We start from the raw sequence: 25,520 nt of genomic DNA on the forward strand, positions 1-25,520 counted from the left end.
AAAAGGGATCAAGTATAGGTGAAGTATTGCCACAGAAACTAAATAGCACCCCTGTAACCTCAAACCACTCAGAGGGAGGAGTGCATGCAACAGAATGCTTATTAGTTTTGGATGGGCATCCAGTTTGGGCTGATAGAGTATAGGATGCTGAATGCACTGGGGGATTTGAGAAGCAGTCTTTCAGGATTGCAGTGGCCACCACGGAAGTGTAGTTGGGCTTTTAGAAACAACTTGAATTCAAAAGATTGGGTGGTGTGGGCCTGCAGGGGGTGGGGGAATTTGAATCAGTTCTGGTTACATTGTATACTTCATTGTAGCTTCTATAAAAGATGTGCAGACAGGAAGATGGTGCCAGTACACCATTGCACACCGGCACATCATTTCTCTCTGTGTAAGGTGTTTTGTTCTATCCCTCAAGTATCCATATTTTGGATATTGTGCAATACAGAATATTGGACTAGGCAGTAGAGCTTCTCTTATACCATTGTGGCATATATTCCTAGACAGTCTTCTTTGCTTACATATTAATCTACAGGCTGTCAATAAGAACTAAATTTGAATACCACAGATATAGGATACACAGCAGGTGCCTTCCACATGGGCAGCAATCAGAGTTTGATCTGCTCGGCAGTTTGGAATCTGTTCCATAGACTCACATTTTGCTGGATCACATTCTGAAACAAACATAATATTTTCACAAAATATATGATATTCCATCCTGAAGTCTCCCTAAGGGGGCTTACACTAAATAATAAAATATAACTACATCTTATTTCCTTCTGCAGTGTAACTAGGAATACTGGAGCAAACTGTGAAATATAGGTCTAGCACGTCCTCTATATATGTTGGAGCAAGAGCTTCCACATACCACATTGATACAGTTTCTTCAGTCTTGCCTTCCAAGTATCTAAAAATGGATCTGGGACTAGTGCATGGAAAAATGCTTACAGAGCAAATGAGCACCGCCAAGACCTTCCCAGGCTTGTTTACCTTTTTGTCTCTGTTTCCTTTTCCCTTTTCAACTGCACATGGCACAGGCTACTTTAGCTCTCAATTTTAGGAACAAGGAATTTAACAGGGGCATGTACAAAAGCAAACATTTTGGTTCCATCCCTCATGGGCAGTGGGGAGCCAAAAAGGGCGCTGCTTGGAAGTTGCCATGTTATGTAGTCCTAAGTCCCTTCCCAGAACAGGGAATGCATTTTCTGAATCAACTGGGGGCAGGGCTAATTGAAGTTTTTAAACATAATCAGGGAGGGGCAGGGGAAGGAGGAGACACTGTGCCTCTTCTCCCTCCCGAGCTCACAACCAACAGCAGGAGGGTTCAGTCCTTACCCTGTGGGAAAGGAACTTGCAAAGGAGCACCCTGTGGCCCACAAGTGGAGGACTGAATCCTACTGGGATCTGCTTCTCAAGCACTTCCCTGCAGGGAAGGCTCTTGTGAAGGGGTACCTTTACTATCCACAGGATTCAGTTCTGCTTAGGTCTGTGTCACTAGTGATTTTCCTGTGGGGAAAATCACCCTGGAGAAATAGACCCCTGCAGACTTGCCTTCCCAATACCTGCCCCTTGACAACTCAAGATCCAGCATGACCCAGCTTGGGACCAGATCTAGGGCTGTCTCTAATTTGGCTGAATCTGATGCCCAGCCCTAATAATAACAGTAAAAAGGGTAAAGGTAAAGGGACCCCTAACCATTAAGTCCAGTCGCGGACGACTCTTGGGTTGCGGCGCTCATCTCACTTTACTGGGTGAGGGAGCCGGCATTTGTCCACGGATAGCTTCTGGGTCATGTGGCCAGCATGACTAAGTCACTTCTGGCGAACCAGAGCAGCGCATGGAAATGCCGTTTACCTTCCCACCAGAGCAGTACCTATTTATCTACTTGCACTTTGATGTGCTTTCGAACTGCTACGTTGGCAGGAGCTGGGACCGAGAAACGGGAGCTCACCCTGTTGCAGGGATTCGAACCACCAACCTTCCAATCGGCAATCCCTAGGCTCTGTGGTTTAGACCACAGCACCACCCGCGTCCCAATAATAACCGTGGTCAAGGTCAAATATTTCAATAGAGACTCCTTTGCCAGATATTTCAATTCTTCATTCAATACCTACCACAACTGTAGCTAGGACAGCAGGAATCGTCTTGGTAATAGGTTGCCAGTTTCTCTAGGCCCTTGCATTCAGGGATAAATGTTTCACAGAGGCTCTGATTACAAGCTTTTTAGATCACAGCAAAAACAAGAGAAGAATAGGGTTGAATGGCATTAATAAAACTGATTGCATTTGTTGCGTATTACACACACACACACAGAGAGAGAGAGAGAGAGAGAGAGAGAGACCCTAGGGCTGATATTTGTAAATGTTTTGTAAAATCCAAGAAGGCTTCAACTTGCTTTGTTGCTTGTGCCACATTAAACTTTTCTTCAGGCAATCAAATAAGTGGGGATAGAGTGCTATGAGAAGCTGTCATACTGCTGTATTCTGTTTATACATAGCTGCACTATGAGGACTTGATATATGGCTCTCGTTCTCTATTCCTGTCTTTAATGTTGACTGATTTTTAAGGTTAAAAGGGGCACAAGGGCCTGGTATGCAGCATTCACATTGCAGTCTTATGTAAAGACTGGGTGGCAAAGTGGCTGGCAGCTGTCAATGAGGTTCTCTTCCTAGGTGAGTGCTTTTCCTTTCCAAGAAAAAAGCTGGGCTTAAAAGACAGCAAACTGTGCTAGGAAAAGAAAGAAGCCTTGAAACCTTAATTTTTTTATTTAAAAAATCCAATTCACGTGTTTTAATTAAAACCTTTGAAACCAGTATTGTTCATGGAAACCTCAGAAATAGAGCGGAAAGCAGTGGCGTTGTGATAAACATCTTATTTGTCACAACTCCGCCACCCCCAAAATAATCTCAACTGCTTCCTAACACTACTCCTACTCATCCACCTCCTAGATCAACATATCACTTTCTTCCTTGCACAGTATAACCTCAGCACTTGTCAAAGTGATGTACCTTATGAAAGCCCACATACTGCTTCCAAACACCTGCAAATTAAGTCATTTTGTGTTAGTTTGCATATATCTTAAATCAAGAAAAACTTGACTATAGCTTATAAGATATTGAAAGTCAGTGGTGCTGGTAAGAAAGTGTATATTAAGGATACTTACTACAAACTTTCTGGTGACAACAGGATTGATCATCTGGTACAATTAAAGCTACTTCCCCAAAACGCTGGCATTCCAGGTCATTATTTGCTGAGCAGTTGTACTCCACAGGAGCAATGGTCTCATTGTCAATGCATTTGTGCATGCAGCATCCACTATGGGAGGTTTTCCAAGTCTCACCCAGCGCATGTGGCACTCCAGAAGTGTCTGTACAGGCTAAATTGTTGCCAAAAGGGGGGGGGGGTAATTTATTTATTTTTATAAATGTCTAGATTCTATGACATGTTTATAACTACAGACATAAATAATATATGACCATGGCAGAGAGAAAAAATTCCAAATCAATGCTACTTGTCAGGGGTTGGTAAAGCACTGTTACTCAGGAAACACTCCTGAGTTATACTCTCTTTCATTTTCCAGACACAGAATGGACTCCATGAATCTTTTTAAAAATCTGCATGCACACAAACCAACCATCTATGAGTAATGCAAAGAAATTGCTTTTAGACAGATCCCTGAACTGCAGCACTCTGAATGCAACACTGTTGTTCTTAGGCCAGTTAGGAACTACCGTAGTTACATTCATTCTAAGGCCACTGCAGCTCCATGTTCAAAGGTGAGTCATCTGAATTCCATCCAGCTGTTCTAATGAGTTATCTGAGGGGAGTAGATTCTGCAGCTTATAGTAATAGGATTGATTTGAAACTTGGTAGTAGGAGAGGTATAATATTTGGGGTAGAAAGGATAAGTGACGGTTTATTTTGAAAAAGTTACGTGTTTGATGGGAGACTCTGGCAAGTCGATGGGTAGTGTGCAATCTTCTTCCACGGGCTTCTGCTGGGGTACATTTTTGCTGGGGGAAATTTCTCCAGGTGTACTGTGTGCTTTGTAAAATGGGTTGCAATGTTAGGTTGGGGACCGACTAGTACGTTGCATTGCCAGGGGCAGCCCTTTCCATTTCACCACCTGAGGCAAAATGGGAATGTGCCGCTCCCACTTCCGCTGCAGCCTTGCTTACTGGGGTCATGCAGTGGCTTCTCCCCCAGGGGCAGGTGGGACACCGTTCCATGGGATTCTGCTGTCTGAAGCAGCTGCCTCAGTCTACCTCATTGGCCTGACGATTACTCTTGAGTTGTGTAACATGTAGTTTTTATTTAAAAGGCATTTTTGTTGCCAATGTTATTGAATGAGATTTCATAAGGGTATTTTGGTGTGTGGATAAGTGAACATGGCAAGTCAGCTCCTGGATATAGGGATAACCTTCTGTATTCGCTAGACATCCATTTATTATTTTTCTCATTTTTGTACCGCCCATTAAGTTACCTGGGTACTGTACACATCCTGAGGGTGATCTAGAAACAGAAGTCTGTTTCCATTCATACATATGCTGGGTAGGACCAGAATAATTCATCATTGCTTGTCAAATGATACAAAATTCAATAGCATATTGATACTTACCACACTTCTCTTCAGGGATGCAAAGCGCAGAGTGTACACGGTGAAGGATGGTCCCTTCTGCGCAAACACACCCCTCAGTCAATATTGAACAAGAGTCTGGATCCTGAGGTTCTGGCTCCATATTTTGACAAGTGCTTGGTTCCTCACAGGCAGATATACAGGCCTTATAGTAGAAACCTTCTGGACAGGGAAAGGCTAGCAACATAATAAACACAGTGTTTAACACAGTGGTGCTTCTTCGTGTAATATTTTACATGAGCTAATGTTTCATGTGAACTTGTGCAGAAAAACAGTGACAACACTTTTATTCACTGCAAATTAGGAAGTAAAATTAGAGTGGAAAAATACAGTAGAGCTTAAATTTTCACCTGCTCACATGAATCTCCCCTTTCAACCAATTACCCCAACCCAATTATTCCAGACATATCTTTTATCTTGCAAGCACACAATTAGAACAGCCAGTGGTTGAGGAGCAGATGGCTGAAAAGTTAAGCACTTCCTCCCCTAAATTGCTTTTCTACTCAGAAGTATCCTTTCCAGTGCTGTATTTTTTGCCATGTGTAATAGAGGTTTGAGATTTTGTACATATTTCTACTGATTTCTCAACATTATTTCTATATAAATAAGCTTGGACTTGAACCTCAGCATTTTGGCTCAAATTCATTGCTTTGTCCCATAGACTGCACTGCCTTCTCATCTTGCAGTAATCAAAGGTGCACAGCCTGGGAGTCATTTTGGACTCACAGCTGTCCATGGAGGACCAGGTCCAGGGCAGCTGTCTACCAGCTCCATCTGGTATGCAACCTGAGACCCTACCTGCTCACAGACTGTCTTGCCAGAGTGCTGCATGCCCTGGTTATCTCCTGCTTGGACTACTGCAATGTGCTTTATGTGGGGCTACCTTTGAAGGTGACTCGGAAACTACAACTAATCCAGAATGCAGTGACTGAGAGTGGCTGCTGGGACCATGTAACACCAGTCCTAAAGGATCTTCACTGGCTCCCAGTATGTTTCCAAGCACAATTAAAAGTGTTGGCACTGACCTTTGAAGACCTAAACGGCCTCAGCCCAGTATACTTGCAGGAGTATCTCCACCCCCATCACTCAGCCCGGACACTGAGGTCCTCTTCCAAGAGCCTTCTCCTGGTTTCCTCACTGCGAGAAGCAAAGTTACAGGAAACCAGGCAGAGGGTCTTCTCGGTAGTGGCACCCTCCCTGTGGAACGCCCTCCCTTCAGATGTCAAGGAGATAAAGAATTACACAACTATTAGAAGCCATTTGAAGGCAGCCCTGTATCAGGAAGTTTTTAATGCGTGATGTTTTTATTATGCTGTAAGCCACCCAGAGAGGCTGAGGAAAACTATTATCATCATCATTATAGCTACTGCCATAAACAGCAAACACAGTGTCTTTGATGTGAAGTACTTACAGCAATAATCAGAATTCCTCCATTCTATACAGATGTTAAATTTGTTACACGTTGCAACATAAGCAGCCAGTGCTATACATGGATTCTGAATGTATTCTTGATCTTGGACCCACATATCACAAAAGGAATCTGGAGAAACCTTAACACAAAAATAAAAGTCTTAACTTGATTACTGGTGGATAACTGGAGAAAAAAAAGATCATCATTAGGTGTTTGATGCCAAATAGAAGTTGGTGCAGTTTAATGGGTAAAAGTCAGAGTCACCACAATTCTAGGAAGCCCCTAATTATAAACTTGCATCTGTGATAAGCTCACTGTAAAGCCAGCCATAAACAAGTGCCTCTCTCCCTCTCTCTCTCTCTCTCTCTCTCTCTCCCTCAGCCCTCATCCGCAATATGACGTATAATAGTGACATAATGTGCATGGTGGCTGTAAGAGGAGAGGAAACCTCTAGGTACACAAAAATACAATTTTATTGGGCCCAAAATGTCATCAGGACACAGTAAAACAAAAATACTTTGTGTTCTCCAGCTGGTCACTTCAAGAGATAAAGTTCCCATGCAATTAGGTATGGCAAATGTTGGACAATTTCTCTGGCAGTTGAAGAAGCACCTCCAAGATGATGACAAATTATATGTGCTATAAGTAGTCCTTTTGGAGAAGTACATGGTTGACACATCTTTGACATGTTGCTGCACCCTGTAAAGGTGCTAATGTCAAACCCAGAAAATAATCACTAGTTGCTAGAGAATATTAGTAGCAGATGATGTGATGGGGGACTGCTCACCCAACCTCTGGACAATGACATCACTGCTGCTTACTATGAAGTAGAGGTGGAGGGTCAAGGCCACAAGGAAGACTGCTACTCCTGGCATGTTTGAGCCATGTAAGTATCACTGCCACTTTGCCCTTCCCCCTCTACCTCCTGGTAAGAGCAGTCTTACAATGCTGTCTGCTGCTGGCATTAGTGGAGTATTAAAAAATACGAAAAGCAATCATACCAATGCTTTATTAAATGTTCTGATTTATCTGTTTCTAATATATGTAGTACAGTACCTGTACTCTCCTAAAAGCTCAATGGTTCTGAAGCTATATGCAGCCTATCATAATTTCCCTGGAATTATTATTGTTGAATAATCACTCGGTTGATATGTGAAATAGGCAAAGTTGTTTATCAGGGGAACAACCCATAAAATAAATACTTTTGACTCCTTAAATCTTAACAAAAACATATGAATTTAATTCAAACAGAGGATCAAAAGATAACATACGTAAGGATGGCAGCTGCTGAAGGTTTGGTTCAATAACGTGTTTAAACAAAGGGAACAATCTGTGACTGAACAGTTAGTTTCATGGATTCTCTGTTCTCCAATATACTTCAATGTGTTTGGCACCTGCCAGCTATCTGTGAAAACAACTGAAGCACCCACAGTGCTTACGACGGTCCTGTTGGGTAGCATGAGATCATTTGCTGAGATTCCATCACAGAAGCCTGCACAAGAGTACAATATACAGATTAGCATATCTCCATCTACATACTATGGTATTTTAGGACTGGCATCAGTATTATGCTAATCACAGAGTGGCTGCTTGAAACACCCTCTGCGTAATGACTTTAACCCCATGGCTGTTATATTACACTGAGCTTGTATTTGCAATTTATGTGAAGAATCTCCACTGTATTAGCAACAGCTGCTGACCAAAATCTCCATATAGCATAGTTTGAGGCCCACCTAATGCCACCTAATGCCAAAATATAGCATGCAACCGAGTCTCTATATTTTGGCATTGGCACAGGAAAACCTAGACATGGAGGCATTTTAAGCAGCCTCTGTATGATAAACAATACGTGCAGACCAGCCCTAACAGCTGGAACCATAGTGTCCTATAAAGTACAATCCTGCAAGATCTCTCAAAAGACATATATGGTGCATTAAAACTTTGCACCAAGCTTCCCTCTTGCTGGTTTTATACTGTTTTTAACTTGATTTAGGTATTTTGCCTAAGCTGGTTTTACATAATTTTTTTGCTATTGTGATTTTTTTATAATTAGCTCTGGTGGTTCATTGTGTCTGCTTTCAATTGCACACTTTAATGTCATTGTGTACCGTCCACATAACTTAGTTATATGGGTGATATACAATTGTAATAAATATATTAAAAATTAATAAGAATACAGTAATGTATCTACGCAGTATAAAAATGGTTACCGTAATTAGTCTGATAATTCTTTATGAAATATCTCATGACTGAGGGAGAATAATTGTCAATTTGAAAAGTACATTCTGTGTCAACCCCTAGTACTATTTAAGGATGTAGGAAGCAAGATTATATTGGATCCACTCTGAGTTTTTCTCCTAGAAAGGTAGGTGCCAGTACTCACCATGAAGTTGTTGCAGTAAGTGTCACACTTTTTAACCAAAATAGAGAAGGGTACTACGTCCTATTGAGTAACCCCTGGGGGTACTGGGTTCAGTACTGGTTAGAGTCTAGATTGACTGGCAATCTCCAGGATTTCAGACAGTATTTTTTCCTAAGCTCTGCTTGAGAATGGCAGGCACTGACCCAGGGACCTTTTGCATGCCAAACAGATATTCTGTCACTGAACTACCACCCTTCTCTATCATATGCACAGTCTAGCAGCAGCTGTTTTTACATAGCTGCTTTAGGCCAACTTTCCTTTATTTAAAATATTCCCTCTTTTATGAAATAGGACTAAACTTCTGGGGTGGGGGAGACTGCTTTGCAGAAATGCAAGGTGGGTACAGGAAAGAGATGAAGCACAGTGAAGTGGATAGCATTTTAATAAGCATCCTATTGGGGCCTTCTAGATTCTAGAATCTATCATAAAATGTCTTGTTCAATCAAGTTCTGTCTAGCATTTCATTCCTAATCAAGCTTAATTTCAAGTCAGTCACATCAACTTCAATGGAATGTATTACCAAATAGAATGTATTACCAAGTAAGTATTTATTTATCTGGATTTTCTAAAGCAAGGCAGCTTTAAGTAAGAAACCATGGTTAAGACTTTGGCATATGCGAAGTCCATTAAAGCATTGCCTTTTCTCAATTTATACTTTAAAATTTAAAACTGACATTAAGACAAAATAAATTAGAAACTAGTCAAACTAACAACTCAGAATAAGAACAAATAGTGCTAACATTTATTTCAAGCACCTCTTCTCTGTAGGAACATTACTGTTTGCAAGCATTGAAATCTGACTAAGTATCACTGATATTTCATACTGTGGCTACACATATTTGCCCTTTATGAAACTTGGCAAGCTAGCCACTGTAATGATGGACTTTGCATCCAAGCCTTCCAGCAACGATAATTCAAGTGTCAAAGCTAAGATTTATATCAGTAGATATCATGCTTCCAAGAGCCTATACCAAACATATCATCCAAGGTTAGAACTTCCAGAAAGAATGAAGCCATGTGCACATACCAAACAGGCTTAAGAGCAATTCCAGCATAACCTTTATGAGCTGCGAGCTTTTTGGTACCCATATATCTGAACTAATTCTGTAACTTGGACTGATTCTAAGTGAATAACTGGTGTTCCAATAAAATGTATGACTAAATATAATGCGCCCCTGAGGATATGTACAGTGTTTTGAGTTCTACAATGGAAGGGGTGACCCTCCAGACATTCTGCTCCATGAGTGGTTGCAAGGTAGGTCAGATGACTGCACCTTAGTCCCACCAGCTTGGCTTCTACAAAACTCTAGGTTTGATCATATGCATCTCTATTCAAAAGGATTTCGCAGCACTGTTTTACTTTTGTTTTTAAGTAACTAATGCATGTTTTATAGGATGGGTGTGTATTTATTTTGGGGCTTCCCATAGGCATCTGGTTGGCAGTTGTTAGTGCAGGATGCTGAACTAGCTGGGCTATTGGTCTAATCCAGCAGACTTGATTTATGTAATTGCTGCTTTAGTCTTACTGTACTATGAGCTCAACATTGAGGAAGGCTGGTATAAAAATGCAATTAATAATTAATTAATTAATTAATTGTTGACTATGTTCACACCTTTCTTCTATTCTCAGTAGCAAAGAAGAATTCTGATCTCCATTATTCCCTTTCCCAGTCGTGTGTGTGTGTGTGTTGGGGAAAACACATTTATTTGAAATTCCACCAATTATTAAAAATTGGACCCTTGTATTACATTCTACTTAGTAACTTCTATGTTAGCACAGAGTAGGCAACAAATCTCTAAGCATTATTTTTTTTTCTTTGCTTTATGGAAAGCTCAGTAAGATACATTTTCTCTTTATTGCAGTCCTATTTACTTCCACGTTGCTTCAGCATTCATGCCTCGGTTTCAAATGCTCTAAATTAGGAAGCAAACTTGCCTTATCCACGACTACCTGAAATCTGATCCCCAGGGGATTAAAACCAGCCTGCAGTTTATTGATTGGCAAACCTGGCATTTTCTCTCTCTTCCTGAATCATTTTAATCACTTCAGCAATCAACAGAGTAGCAGCTTCCAAAATAATCATATTTTCATTTTCTGTCTTCTGAATATCTTTAACCTTACTATACATGCTCTAACAAAAGTTGTGAAAAACCAAGTGTGGAGCACTTCCCACATTTCCCAGATGTAACATCACAATCTTACTAAAGTTGCTTACCACACAGTCCCATTGCTTTTGGATCACTGGTTGCATTAAGTTCTATTACCATCACCCCAGTGGTATGAAACCACTGAATTTTAGTATTTGTCGGAGTTTCAATAATATACATGAAGCCATTGTCCTCAATCTTAAATCCATATTTTGTAACAGTGGGCCATGCATATCTTGAGTTGACAGCTATCTGGAGAATATACATACTTATTTTAGCAAACAGTAAGATTTAAGCTTTGGCATAAAACTATGTTTTCGCAATATTTCGCCCAGCCCTCCACAAAACATAAAAATAATTGAAATGAAATTTACATGCACTGTGCTAGTCAAACATTGTCTAATGCAGACCTATACAGCTTGTGTATTTTGCTTATCAGGTGCTTAACAACTTCCCTATTTCTGCAGTCCAAGGTAAAAGGTAAAGGTACCCCTGCCCGTACGGGCCAGTCGTGTCCGACTCTAGGGTTGTGCACCCATCTCACTTAAGAGGCCGGGGGCCAGCGCTGTCTGAGGACACTTCCGGGTCACGTGGCCAGCGTGACGAAGCTGCTCTGGCGAGCCAGCACCAGCGCCGCACACGGAAACGCCGTTTACCTTCCCGCTATAAAGCGGTACCTATTTATCTACTTGCACTTAGGGGTGCTTTCGAACTGCTAGGTGGGCAGGAGCTGGGACCGAACGACGGAAGCTCACCCCGCCGCGGGGATTCGAACCACCAACCATGCGATCGGCAAGTCCTAGGCACTGAGGTTTTACCCACAGCGCCACCCGCGTCCCTTCTGCAGTCCAAACTAGATGGCAAAATCAAGTCAACACATGTGTTGCATTTGAGTGGTGGGTCAGGCCTCCAATCTGTGCAGGGATGAAAACGTTTGCAGTGAAAGTGCCACATTCCCTGAGGAGCAACCTTCCAGGGATCACATAATGTATTTTTAATCTACTGTTGGAAGCCGCCCAGAGTGGCTGAGGAAACCTAGCCAGATGAGCTGGGTATAAGTAAGTAAGTAAGTAATAAATAAATAAATAAATAAATTATTATTACTACTACTACTACTACTACTACTACTACAGTGGTAGGTGTGCCAAAAGGGGTTAGAGCCAGACACACACCACTCTCCATCTTCCATCCAGGCAAACAAGAAGAATTATCATATTTAAGGACACATTACAGGCAGATAAAATCCATGCCCTCCAACACTTTGAAGCCAAAATCCAGGACACCATCTTCCCGGATGCCATCTTCCTGTTTTCTATCATGAGAGCATGGTGGTCATTTTGGTTGCCATGATCTCACCCAATTTCATGCCATGGGGCATGTGTTTTGGGGTGCCGCATTAGATCGTGGTCCCCCCAAAGCACTTATTGGGGGGAGAAATAACACAATATCATGGCAACCAAAATGGCTGCCGTTCTCTCACAATAAGAAGCAGGATGTCTCAGTTTTTTGAGACACTTGCGGAGTATGAAAATCACTAGAGGACAGGCCAGACGATGACCTGGTGTGACCTGGCAGAAACTTACCAAGTGTGACTTGGTAAAGACTCAAGGGCCATATCAAAAGGCACTGAGGGCCATATCTGGCTCCTAGGCCTGAGGTTTCCTACCCATGGTCTAATGCCTTCAGGACACTGGGTGAATAAATGTGTGATTTCTTTGGAGCCAACATGAGATGAACTTCTCAGAAGCTGCTTCACAAGATCATAAGGAATATCATCTCTAAAAATGTAGTACAGGAAGCAGAAAATCAATATGAACAGCACAAAAAATACTAGACCTGTTCCAGTTTTACTGCATATGCAGAATGCAAGTAATAAAAGGCTGTTACATGTGTCCTCCTCTTGAAAAGTATCAGTTCTATTACTAGAGTCACAATTCTCAACAAAGTTACATGCATGTAAATTCTAGGAATCTAAAATAGGATACTTGAATGAGAATTATAACAGAAGAATTAAACTTTACCTTTCTGTTTAAGCGGTCAATGGTAATCCGGTTAGACATATATGTTAAATTTAACATTGCCAGGCACAGCTTAGTAGAGGTTAAAATGCCCTGAATGAAGATAAGAACCAAATCAAAACAACACGTCAGCTTATTCCATGGTTAAATGCAACATACATATACTATACATATACTCAGTAGAAAATCTTCCCCCAGATAATTCTACCCTCTGCTTTTTTAGAATAGGTTTAAACATTTAAAGAGATGGAAAATGCCAAACTAAGCAGTTCCCATCCTCAAACCTCCTATATTCTACAGCCTTGAGGATGATGAGAGGTCCATATAGCTAGTTACATAAACCATTAATTGAGTGTGACATTTAAGGTTTCTGTAAGAATACAGAAAACAATGTCATCAGTCACATTGCATTAATGCAGACATAGGCAAACTCGGCCCTCCAGATGTTTTGTGACTACAATTCCCATCATCCCTGACCACTGGTCCTGTTAGCTAGGAATGATGGGAGTTGTAGTCCCAAAACATCTGGAGGGCTGAGTCTGCCTATGCCTGCATTAATGTGAAACAGCAAAAAATTGCATACTTTTATATGCAGCAGCATAACTGCACTTGTTTATGATCCTTGACATACTCAATAAACAACAAAATTCCACAAGGCCCATTACCATATGAATCTTGCTGCAGTCACTGATGTGGATGCTTATAGTTTCATCTTGAGTTTGGCTGATGACATAGGATGCTTCCTTAAATAAAGCCAAATGGTGCCCATCAAAGGTGATAAAGCTCAGATCAGAGAAAAGTGTACATCGACCTGATCAAACAAAATAAGGACTTATTTAACTTATTTTATAAAATAAAAAGCTAACTATCAAGCACTATAAACTGAATCTAAGTTATTAAAATAGCTTGCTTAGTTCCTTTATGTTAGATATAGATCGTTAACATATAAATGATTAACTGCAATGAAGTCAAAGCAGACCCTTGAAATCAATGATTTAACTTATTCATTATGTATTTATTTCATAACATTTATACACTGCTTGATTGTAAAAACCTCAAAGTGATATGAAAAAAGATGAAACAATAAAATATAGAAAAAAATCACAACCATACTTTAAAGCAGGCATGGCCAAATTCCCATCATTCCTGACCACTGGTCCTGTTAGCTAAGAATGATAGAAGTTGTAGTCCCAAAACAGATGGAGGGCCAAGTTTGGCTTGCCTGCTTTAAAGCATACAGAAGTTAAAATCCTAAAACATATTAAAATCACCTCAACTTGCTAAGCATCTAGATAGGCTTGTCTAAAGAACAACCCTTTTTTTGCAGGTGCCAAAAAGAGTACAGTGAAGGTGCCTGCTGGATCTCAATAGGCAGTGAGTTCCAAAGTGCAGGTGATGCCACACTAAACAACTGAATACTTACAGATGCGGAATGGGTATTAATTGACACCTGTTGTAGTGCCAATTCCATCAATTGCTCAAGGAGGCACATGTGGGGTAAGGCAATCTTGTAGGTAAATTGTTAATTTACCTAATAGTAACACTTTGGACTCAGGTAGCAAATTAGCAACCCGTGCAAATCTCTGAGCCCAGGTGTTATATGCTGACAAGACCTCTCATGCTGCAATATTCTGTCCTAACTGCAGCTTCTGGCTCAAGTACAAGGGAAACCCCACATAGAACATATTGTAGTAAACTTAGCGAAACACATCGCTCAAACAGGAGTGAGACTCGCTCCTGGACACTCTGGAGCCAACCCATTACATAAATTGTGTGAAGCCTCTACATAACAGATGAATCTGAACTAGTTCTTCTGAAAAAGGATCTTTCAACAATTTTTGTATTTACAGGCATTAAGGGTCGCATATTTTGCTGCTGGTGTTCTGTCCTAAAAAAAAATAAAAATCTATTGCTTGTCCTTGGAATCAAATATTTTGCTGTAATGGGATCATGACTATTCTCTCGTTCTTTGGATTTACAGCATCCCACATAAGTCATTCTGTTTTTTAGTCTGCTTCTTTAGTGTACTGTGGTAGATGATCATGCTTATTTCTTTTTATGAAATTGATACTTAAAAATATTTTCTCTCTGCATCATGTCAGCAATTAATAGGCCCATGTATAAATTTCACTATCTGTTCCATTTACACAAATGTTTTAGCGTAATCAAACTATCAAAGTAATGCAATTTTAAAATAAATACAGTATGGATAAAACTTACATGCACATTCCCACTTGGGGCAGCATTTATCTCCATTAATCTGAACACCAAATCCAAGAAATCCACAGCTGGGTTGTGTTGCATTGTATGGACAGTTCTGTGATTTGTTAACTTGGATTAGTTGTCCATCTAAGCAAATGTGCTTTATGCACTCATTCTCTGTGATTGGCTAAGACATATTTAGAAAACATAGGTTACTATTCTTATCAAAATAAGGTGATATTCAATAAATAAATATTCACTGTTCAGTATACCAAACTACTGAATGCCCTTTTAAAGTCAATTCTTGTAGTACCATTAAAAAGCAGAAACATGAAATCTTTCAAATGGCACACAGATCAATGCAATGAATCAATATAATAAAAAGGAAAAACTGGAAAATGAGGATAGTCATGAAACATTATAAATTTGAGAGTATGGACATATTTCAAGGATTATGTTGCCTTGCTATTTGGGACAAGCGTCTAAAGACCAAAGTTACTCAGGGGTTCAGCTACTCAGAATACATAATTTGCATTCTTTCATCAATAATATTTTACACATGGAGAGCAATAATAAGAGGCTGGTCAAAGAGATGCAGATCACGCAGTAGAGGAGATGGTCTGTAAAATATCTAGAATTAAAGCATTTGACAACTTTATAAGCTCAATGTGATGTAATAAACGTTGGTTGTGCTAATTGACACTTATGAGTGTTGGCCATACATGTTAACTGCTGAATCAGAGCAAACAACAGTCAGATTTTCTCACACTATACACAACTACCTTTCAAAATTAATTGAACCTGGAGAATAATGTGACAATAATGGCTAGAATATCATATAGCATAGTGAGGGCTTTTTTTTAAAAAAAGAAAAGAAAGATGTTCTGCTAAATACAGATTAGTGGCAAGTATGGCCCTAATAGATTAGCTTATCAATGTATCAATTCTTAATGATAACTAGATTCTGTAATTATATCTTCCAAATTACAGTGGTGCCTCGCAAGACAAAAAGAATCCGTTCCGTGAGTCTCTTCGTCTTGCGGTTTTTTCGTCTTGCGAAGCAAGCCCATTAGCGGATTAGCACTATTAGCGGTTTAGCGGCTATTAGCAGCTATTAAAGGCTTAAGGGATTAGCGGATTAGCTGCTAAAAGGCTATTAGCAGCTTAGTGCCTTAGAAAAAGGGGGTGGGGAGCAGAAAAAAAACCCCAGGAATCGCAAGACATTTTCGTCTTGCGAAGCAAGCCCATAGGAAATTCGTCCTGCGAAGCACCTCCAAAACGGAAAACCCTTTCGTCTAGCGGGTTTTCCGTCTTGCGAGGCATTCATCTTGCGGGGCACCACTGTATTTTTGAAACATACAAAGCAACTTCTGGATTAGTGGGGGGGGGTAGTGAATTTTATAATCTGAGCTAAATCTTTGACTTCTTAAATGTAACGTACATTCTACAAGCATATGTATGTCCCGGAATATTGTTGAAAGTTCTCCATCTCTATACCACAATGCAGGCCACTGTGATGAGATGAATTTCTTGTCACAAAGTGAGATAAAGAGGCAGAAATATGTCACTCCATGAGCAGTTAGGAACCAAGCCACCTTCATTTCATATCCATCAGTAAATGAGATCCACGAGTTATATATATGATACAGAAATCACTCATATGGTTGGGGGGGAGAATTATCTATGGTACTCACTACACATGTTGGCGGTGTTGCTGTTTCTTTAGATGGCATGAAAGCTGCTGCTGTAACTCCTGAGACCATTTCAACAGTGGTTAATCCTGATAAATATGCGGGAACTGGTCTGACTCCTGTAGCATTTGGAGGTAGTGGTGGTATCAACAAAGAACTTGATGGAGGTGTGGACATCTCCATGACAGATGGTTCTTTGGCTATTGTAGTTAGGACAGTAGAACCAAGTGAAGCTGGAGAGGTAGATGAATGTTCAGCGAGCGGACGTGATACAGGAAGCTTTGTAACCACTAATTGCCCATCAGTCTCTGACAATGTGATGCTCTTTGTTTCTAAAGCAATGGAAGGCACTGAAAATAAGGATGTGGTCATGAATTCTTTTATCCCTGCTGTCTTTTCTGCTAATGATTTAGTGACACTCCGTGTTGTGAGACCACTGATCCCAAGCGGTGCTGACTCAGTCGTAGTTGTTAAATGTGGGGTAGCTGGTGTCACTCTAGATGCAGGGAGTGTGGAACTGAAAGAAATGGTAGAAAGTGGCACTTGCTTAGACAAAACAGAAATCTTCTCTGTGGCACTTTTGCTCATAGATGTAAACGCTGTTGATTGTATTGGTGTTAAAAATGCCACCTCTTGTGAGTCTGTTGGACTCACAGCTGAGGTTTCTGGTACTTCCAGTATAAACAATGAAGGAGATGCTGGTTCTGATTCATGAAATAAAGTACTAGATGCTGTAAGTGTTTGAGAAGGAGTCGGTGCTTTCTCTGTGGTCGGGAGCTCAAGTTTTGACTTTTCAGTAGGAAGTAACTCCACTACTTCTTTTATTGTAGACAATGGCAAAAAACCTGTTTGGGATACTTTTTTTCCACTTGTTAAAGGAACTTCTGGTGAAAGCACTGAAGTGAGTGATACAGTAGAAAGAGGAATCCCTGGTAGTGGAGTACTTTGGAATGTGGAGGGCACTGCAAATTTGGTTGCTGACTCTGTTGTACTAAAAGCAATTTGGGGGTGGATACTTGTTCTCAGCAGTTCAACTGGAAAATGATAGGCTGCAGTACTTCCCTTGGTTGTTAAGTAATCTTTAGAAGATGGTGAATAATCAAGTTTTCCTGTCGTTTGGGGGGTAAAATGTGGAACAGTGGATTCTTCTTTCATACGGGAAGAAAACCTTTCCACTGGAGAAGTAGGAACAGATGAAGTAGCCTTGGAAGTTATGGATGGTTGTGTTATCTCAATTAGCTGCCCTGCAGTGGCTGCTGTTTCAGGTATTTTTTGTGTTAATGGGAGAACTGTTTTTTCTGCCAGGTAAAGTGTGGTTGGAAGTGTTGTTAGAGGAAGAGCAACAGAGGAAGAGAGGGTTGATACTACTTTGGTTGATGCTACTTCTTTAATGGTTGATGGTTGGCTGCTCAGTTCAGAATATGGCCGTATAGTAGCATCAGTGGCACCTAAAGCTTCTGTTATTGTCAATTCTGGAGCAACTGTGCTTAGCAGCTTTGTAGTAAGAGGAAACTCTGAAAAAAATGATGTAGACTTTGCTGTTATTGGATGGTGAGTATCAGCACTGGTAACTCGCACTTCAGGTGATGATGCCATCGGACTCTTTGCTGTAGAAATGGACCCTGGAAGCAAAATAATGGAGGGTTTTTTTGTAGTGTTTTTTTCTGACTCTGCAGTGGCTTTTTCTGACTCTGCTGTGCCAGGGTACAATTTCACTCTTTCTGTATCAGTCACAGGATACAGAAATTCAGTTGTTTGAACTGGTTCAATTTTTTTAGTTACCAATGGAACTAGGACACCCATAGCTGCGGCTTCCTTTGTCAAATCAGATTTTGCTGTTTCCACTTTTGTCACACCAACAGAATAAGGTACAACACTCACTTTTGTAGTTTCCAGGGACGAAGGTGTTCTGTATTCTGTTGATGTTTTATCGGCGACTGATTCTGGCAGAACCGTCATTTTAGAACTTATTTTGGTAGAGAGGGGTGTAACTGTCATAGCGTGTGATGAAGTGGGATACTGGGTATACAGAACAGTCATTGCTTCTGTCACATTTGGTTGAATAAATGGTGAATATGCACTTGTCAATCCTGTCTCTAAAAATTCTTTTGAGTCTATTAAAGTTGGCGAAGTTGTACCAGGCACTCCAGTTAGTTTGGCAGAAGTACTACGTCTTAGAGTCGTAGCTGAATATAAATGAGAAAAAGTACTTGGGGGGTGCATAATACTTGATGTTGTTTGTGCTATTTCCTTTTTAACAGTAGAAACTGGAAAACCACTTGTATGTGTCGGGACTGTGGTGGTGGGTTGCGTTAGTGCTGGAGGTACTGTAATAAATGTGGTTTTAACTCCTTCTTTGATTAAAGCAACTGTTGTTTTTGTTGTTTCTGAAGGAATTGGCTTTCCAACAGGCCTTACTGTTGATAAAACAGTAGATAAAGTAGAAAATGGAGCTACAGTGATATTTGCATCTGTTACAGTCAGTTGACTTACACCCAGCATTGTTCTGTCTGTTGTTTGATTCACTGTGGGGGCATAGGAAGACATTTCCAAAGATGGCAATGGGGCTTTGGTAAAAAATTGACTTGTTCTTTCCGTCTTTGGTGTTGAAGAAATCTTGCCTCCGGTAATACCTTCAAGTTTTCTTTCTGTTTCCTCTGTTGGGGGAAGTTGAGCACCTGTTACTTTTTTATCCAGTGCTATTTTAGTTATGGCTGGTGATTTAGCAACTGTAAGCATTGATGGCAGCACAGTAATAGGTGAAGTAGAAATTAATTTAATTTCTGATTCAGTTGCTATAGATATAGAAGGGACTGTTGTACTAATTGTCTGTTTACCAGGCAAAGACTCCATAACTGCCACAGTTGTAGGTGGAGGAACAGCAAAAGGGAGACTAATATCAGATACTGGGTGTGAAACTACTGGCATTGAGCTGGTACCAAAAGCTGAATATGTGGAAGCATTTGATGTTGCAGATATGGCTAAAACTGTAATATTTGGCAACGAAAGAGAAGAAAATTTAGTTGGAGTAAATTGCCACTTGAATGCCTGTGTTGTTTCTCTGTCCTTTGATATTGGCCTAGGAGATAAAGTTAGTTCTTTACTCAGCATTGTTGCAAAAGTTTGATGAGCCCCAGACGTTGTATGCGTCTTTACAGTGGATGATAGAATTTGAAGATCAGCTGTAGGTTCAATGCCTGAAATAAAACAAACATGGGTGCTACTTTCCGGACCTGTAATAATATAGGCTCAAACATATGCACCAAAAGGAATAAATGTGAAGAACAGTATTAAAGAAACAATTTCCAACTTTAACATGTCTTTTTGGTCAGGAAATTATGTTTTAAAATGGGAAAAACTTGGTTCAATTTTAATGTTTCAAAACCTAATTTGACATCACAAAAATGTAAATGTAATGATTTCTATGACTGCCTATGTATTTTGTGAAGGCTTTGGATGAAAACAACAACTTTTCGCGTATACCAAGTACGGTAACCTTCAGAATATCTGTTCTTATTCCCAGGCAGTTCCTTTTCCGGAGTAACACATATTTCCATATATGTCTACTCCAGTCAGAAGAAAACTAATGGAAGTCATATAGTGGATAGCATGTTGGACTTGGATCCAGTTCCATCCCTGCTCAGCCATGAAGTTACTAGGTAACATTTTTCAGCCTATGCTACTTGACAGGATTGTTTATTGGGAAAATGGGATAACTCTTTGTATGCTATCCTGAGCTTCTTCAAGGAATAGAAGATTTTAAGAATGGTATATTATGGAGATTGACATGCATTTTCCCCCTAGATCCCTTAGAAAGCTATCTGTGGCTGATCGACTACAAAAGCAGAATGGAACTAAACTAGCAGGGGAGTTGCAATGGTTAGGAAGAAGTAGGAAGGGGGTGTTATTAGGCCCACAATCGAGATCCTGAATCCTGCACAAGATACTGAAAGGAATCGTAGCACTATATTTTCAATTTTATCTAAACGTAATATGAAATGTGTTCTACGTACAGTCTTCAAAATAGACACATCTTTGAGTGACTTCATCCAGAACCATATGTGAAGGACACATAGGAACACATCCTTCCACTCTAAAAGAGAAAAGAATAATGATGATAATGATGATGTAACTATTCACATAACAGCATGTGGAGATGAATGAGAGGGATTGAATAATATCCTTAGGAGCCCAGTTGACAAAACACCTGAACAGGCATACTTGCACTTAAATCTGTCTTAGTCTGCACTTCAGTCAAGCTATTTTAAATGCTTGTACATTATTAATTTCTTAATCATTTAAGATGCAGAAATGTCAGGTTGTTGTCACATTGTGGCTGACCTAATGTACCATCCTGCTGATTCATGAACAATGTGATGTAACCTTTGGAACAAAAACATATGCTTCTCCGATGATGAGTACTTCCATTTAGAACTGGCAGAAAGCCTTTACATGCTTGTACAAAATTGTGTTCCTTGTTTGTTTATACCAACACTGATGGCCCATCAGAGCCCTTCCAAAAATTTGCCTTGCATGGAAAATCTGAGGCAAGAACAGAAGCGATTGGAGAGGTAGTTTTGTCCAGGCCACTGGATATTAAAGGTGTGATTCTAAATCTCAGAAGTCAATGCCAGTTATTAATAACATCTTTAAGTGGGACTATGCATACAGTCAATGTCATGACCAGTATCCTTTACCTCTTTCATATGAAAAATATCTCTCTTACTATTGCTTGGCCAGTGTAATTACTGCTCAGGACGGCACTCCTACTTTTCTAATACTATAGTTATGAATCTGGCTGCTTCCTCCATTACAGCTTAATTTTATTCTGTATAAGTGGGGGGAAGCTCTATTTAGGAGGAAAGATAGGGAGAATGCAACAAGGTCTTTTTAGTTGTCATGAGTTGGTATGGCAATTTGTGACCCAGGGGTATGGGAGAGGGGACATTAGCTGGGGTAGGCCTCTTGGCCAAGAAGCATTATGAAGTATTGAATGAAGAACAGATGTGCTGGAATGGAAAGAGGCAGCTCAGTCAGATGGACAAATGTTTTTGGCACAGGTGGGAGATAAATTGCAAAATTACAAACATTAAATTAGAAAATGGTATCACTCCATATTACAACAGGACTCCTAGTCTGAATTACCAGTATGCCATCAGCGTATTACCTTCCTTCATACAGACTGAGAGCCCTATTATGTTTTTATATTTGATAAGTTTTTACTTCTGTGCTTCACCTACTATTGTCCACACTGCTGTCTGCCCCCCCCCCCCACTTGGGCTGAAAAAGTTGTCCCCACTTCTGCTTTGTGCCCTTTCTCTCCCCCCCCCCCGGCTCAACTGCTATAAGTATTTCATACAATCTGGAAATTAAAGGTGGTTCCAAGCTGCTGAATATGTGTTGTTTTTCTTTTCATTTACAAAGTTTTTCTTTTCATTTTCCAAAGTTGCATTCTCCTGTGTATGTAGAAACTGCACAGTTCTCTATAGATGGACCTGTGATGTTTCCAAATTGAGAGGCACTCAGCCACCTGAAGTTACTACTAGAAAGAATGTTGTTAAAATAAAAAATTTAAAAATGTAGATACTTACTTTGGAACAGTTTGACAGCGTTCTGCCAAAGGATCTCTGCATGTTTTGAAACAAGGGCTTGCACAAACATCGTAGCGCCACTCACATGTTGAGTGAGCTAGAAATTTAAACTTGGTATCTAGAAATAGAATTTAAAAGTTGTAATGTAATGTGTATACACAAACATTTTCTACTTTTACTTGGACCTCTATGCATTGAATGATCACCCCTTATTGAACTGATTTTATGTATTCCACAATGAGTGATGCCTAGTGTAGACAGTGCTTTGATCCACAGGTATTGGATCATACAGGTTCTACAACAGACAAACGTTGGAAATCTAATGTTTTCAGCAAGAAGCAATCTTAATTTTTAATGGCTACAGAAAACATTGATGGACTTTTCAGTATCTCATAAGGTAGAGGCAGTTTCCCTAAATGTCCTCACATTGCACTTAACTGAAGAGGCTTACATCTCTGGGTGATCCAGTGCTGAGTTCCTTTATGTTTGTCTCAGTTGGAAGGAATGTTTTCATATTACAAACACAGCAACTTAGGTTGCTGATACTATTTATTTATAGTATACAGCAATCCCGGCTGAGTTTCAAGTGCCCGCAAAAGTGCTTTCTTTCTTCACAAGCAGTAGAGCATTTTAATTCCTAGGAAGTTTTATCTCCAAATGGTTGCATGCTTTGGGGTGACAGAGTGTGGGCTGTACACAATGCAACATTAAATGGACCAAGTATGGTATTGATACCTCTAAAAAAAATTAAAGTAATTCCCAGTGCAATGTTGTGAAAGGGCATTGCACGCACACATGCACACACACAGAGTGAGAGATAAATTTCTTTCCAAGTCATATTTAGAACAGTTTCTCACATTACAATTTTTATTCATGGGAACTTTCCTACAAGTAAGAAATATCATGTAGCACAGCTCCTAGACTGTACCATTTCAGAGTGCCAGTGTAACATTTTTGGAGTGTACCTTTGTGTAAAAAACATATACACAAGGAAAGCTGAAATGTCCAAAATAAAGGATTCCAGCTAGTAATGAGTGAAGTTGCCTATACTCCATTTGTACTAAGCATGACTCATTCATTCATACACGATAATTTAGGATGGGATCATTTAGGCCCATTATACTTGAAGTCCACCATTCCCTTTTCCAAACTTACTCTTGAGATGAGGGGAGGAGGATGGAATTAGGAAGGCTTTGTGGCAGTAGAGGCTTCCATTTTAAGGTATGTGTTGAGACTGGGAAGCATTGGAATCCAATGTGAACTACAAATTGCAGGGATGAATTTGGGGAATTTTGAAAGGGAGTATCTGGCATTTGCTGGAAAATGACAATGAAAATTTTATAAAGTCTGCTGAAATCAGACAAATCTTTCTCTGTCATAATCTTATTGATGACAGCAATTTGAATTCATTTCTTATATGTACATAATTTCAACTGATACAGTTCTGAGTTCCATTCCTGGATTCTCATGTGAAAAAAGATCTTAGGGAGCAGGGCTCAGAAACATTTGAAAGATATTGGAGAGCTGCTATAAGTCAGGTTTTACAAAACCTACCTAGCTGAAGTGCTATATTTGATTTCTACTGAGAAATGCTATTTGTGTCACCATGCAACCCTAATTAGCAATTTCCATTCCATTCTTCTTAATTCTGTTTTGGGTGCATTCACTTAATTCATAGCAGGACATTACATTGCTGTACTGTTTCTGGATGCCTCTGCAGTTAACTCACAACAAAAGAATGATGTGCTATTACTGATCATTCAAGTCATGGCTTTGCACCAGACCAGACACATTTCTTTGTAAAAAAAAAAAACTAGCCATGAAATTGAAAAGAAACCTAATGCCATCTGTTAAAGTTCAGTCATTTGTTTTCTACATAGTGAATAGCACAATCCTTACTTGATTAGGGAGCAATGCTCTGTACGATGATCATGGCACTTGATATGACAAACAACTCTGAAACTGCAGCTGTATCACTGCATAAATTTGCTTATTCTGGATAGCAAAATAACTATAGCAAAAAAATGTATATATACTATACTTTGAGGTAAAAAATATGTTGTTGGCTAGATAATAAGCCTAAAACAATTCACTTCAATACAATGAAGGTGGGTTGTACAAGGGAACATATTTCTGTGCATAGAAGGCTTCCGTACAAGGGTCCTCAATATAAAAGAGAAATCGATAGAGGTTAAAATACACAGTACCTAGAATCTAACAATTTCTGCTGTGTGCCCTTTATTGCAAAATAAATGGGCCATGTTGTCAACGGTTACAGTCCAGCCACATGCTTTGTGGAACACGACAACCAAATTTAAATGATGGAACTTTCACGTAGCTTGTATACTCAGCTTTTAAAAAAACCAAACCCAATCAGTTTATGGCTTAAGTCTATCTCATTTTGGCTCAAGCCAGGAAATTAGAAGCTAAGGTGGATGCAGTGACAGTGACTCTTTACTGTATGCTTAATTATAAGAGCTTTCCTCTGTGAATATCCTGTGTGTTGTTTTTTAGTCAATTGTGCACAAAACAAATGGATAGGATAATTTCAGTCATTCACAGATTTAAGGAGATGAAACAGTAATCCAAATAATTGCAGTAAGTATCTCCAGAGAACCACAACATTATTTTGTTATCAGCATCTGTTATATTGAAGGTGTTCTATCACTATGATATGCATGTTGGTATCTATGGTACACTTATTGATATCAAGTTGAGAATCTTCACATGGCCTTTATTAAACAATGGTTTTCTCTAGGGCTTCTTGGTCTTCAAAAATATTTTAGATATGCTTCAGAGAACATCAAGCCTATTCATGAAGACACTTTTGGCCAAGGGGATTTAAAGGAGCAATTATACTATTCCCAATATTTATATTCAGGAATAGCAGTTCCCAGTAAGAAAAGTTCTGCTCTAATATGCAAAGCATTTATGACAGTCAGCAGGAAACCCAATCTGCCTTTGCCTCTGCACTCTAGAACTGGTGTAACTTTTCCATTAACTTAAACAAATGCTGCTATATTTTTAGACCATGTAATTATCCTGCCTCAGCAAGTCGGGCCTTGTGAAAGAACACTGGAGAAAGATTCAAGCCCCATGTTTCTTTGCTTATAAAACTCTGAAACCCAAATCCTCGGATGTGGTGATTAATGAAATGCCTCATGATCATTTGATATGATCCCACTTGCTGAGGTAAATTGTTTTAGTTTTCCACTGGCATAGATAGGATTCTTTGGCATGACTGGAAGGCGAAGACTTCACACTTTTAAAAAGATATACAATTCTCAGCTAATGCAGCACTAGGGAAGTCTACTACAAATCTTAACCTTTTCTTTCCCTCTTAAAGAAAAAAGGCCACAACATTTTTGTTTTTTTCAAACTAAGGTGCATGTTTGCAGCAC

General features: G+C 39.8%; 1 protein-coding gene across 1 annotated transcript in view; it reads right to left on the minus strand.

Annotated features, from left to right (window-relative positions):
• The window catches only part of OTOG (otogelin), a gene marked incomplete at its 5' end in the record, with an annotated part of 58,845 nt that overhangs the window by 14,955 nt on the left and 18,370 nt on the right, over positions 1-25,520 (minus strand). The window contains 13 exons of the mRNA XM_083454675.1: positions 564-674; positions 2,115-2,219; positions 3,164-3,376; positions 4,619-4,813; positions 6,048-6,186; positions 7,319-7,539; positions 10,686-10,869; positions 12,639-12,728; positions 13,301-13,446; positions 14,856-15,024; positions 16,532-19,725; positions 20,542-20,621; positions 22,120-22,237. Coding sequence (XP_083310801.1) covers positions 564-674; positions 2,115-2,219; positions 3,164-3,376; positions 4,619-4,813; positions 6,048-6,186; positions 7,319-7,539; positions 10,686-10,869; positions 12,639-12,728; positions 13,301-13,446; positions 14,856-15,024; positions 16,532-19,725; positions 20,542-20,621; positions 22,120-22,237 — 4,965 coding nt within the window. The remainder of the gene's footprint in view (positions 1-563; positions 675-2,114; positions 2,220-3,163; positions 3,377-4,618; positions 4,814-6,047; positions 6,187-7,318; positions 7,540-10,685; positions 10,870-12,638; positions 12,729-13,300; positions 13,447-14,855; positions 15,025-16,531; positions 19,726-20,541; positions 20,622-22,119; positions 22,238-25,520) is intronic.

Source organism: Podarcis tiliguerta, assembly GCF_965153285.1.
Source record: "Podarcis tiliguerta genome assembly, chromosome: 1".
NCBI classification, from domain to species: Eukaryota; Metazoa; Chordata; class Lepidosauria; order Squamata; family Lacertidae; genus Podarcis; species Podarcis tiliguerta.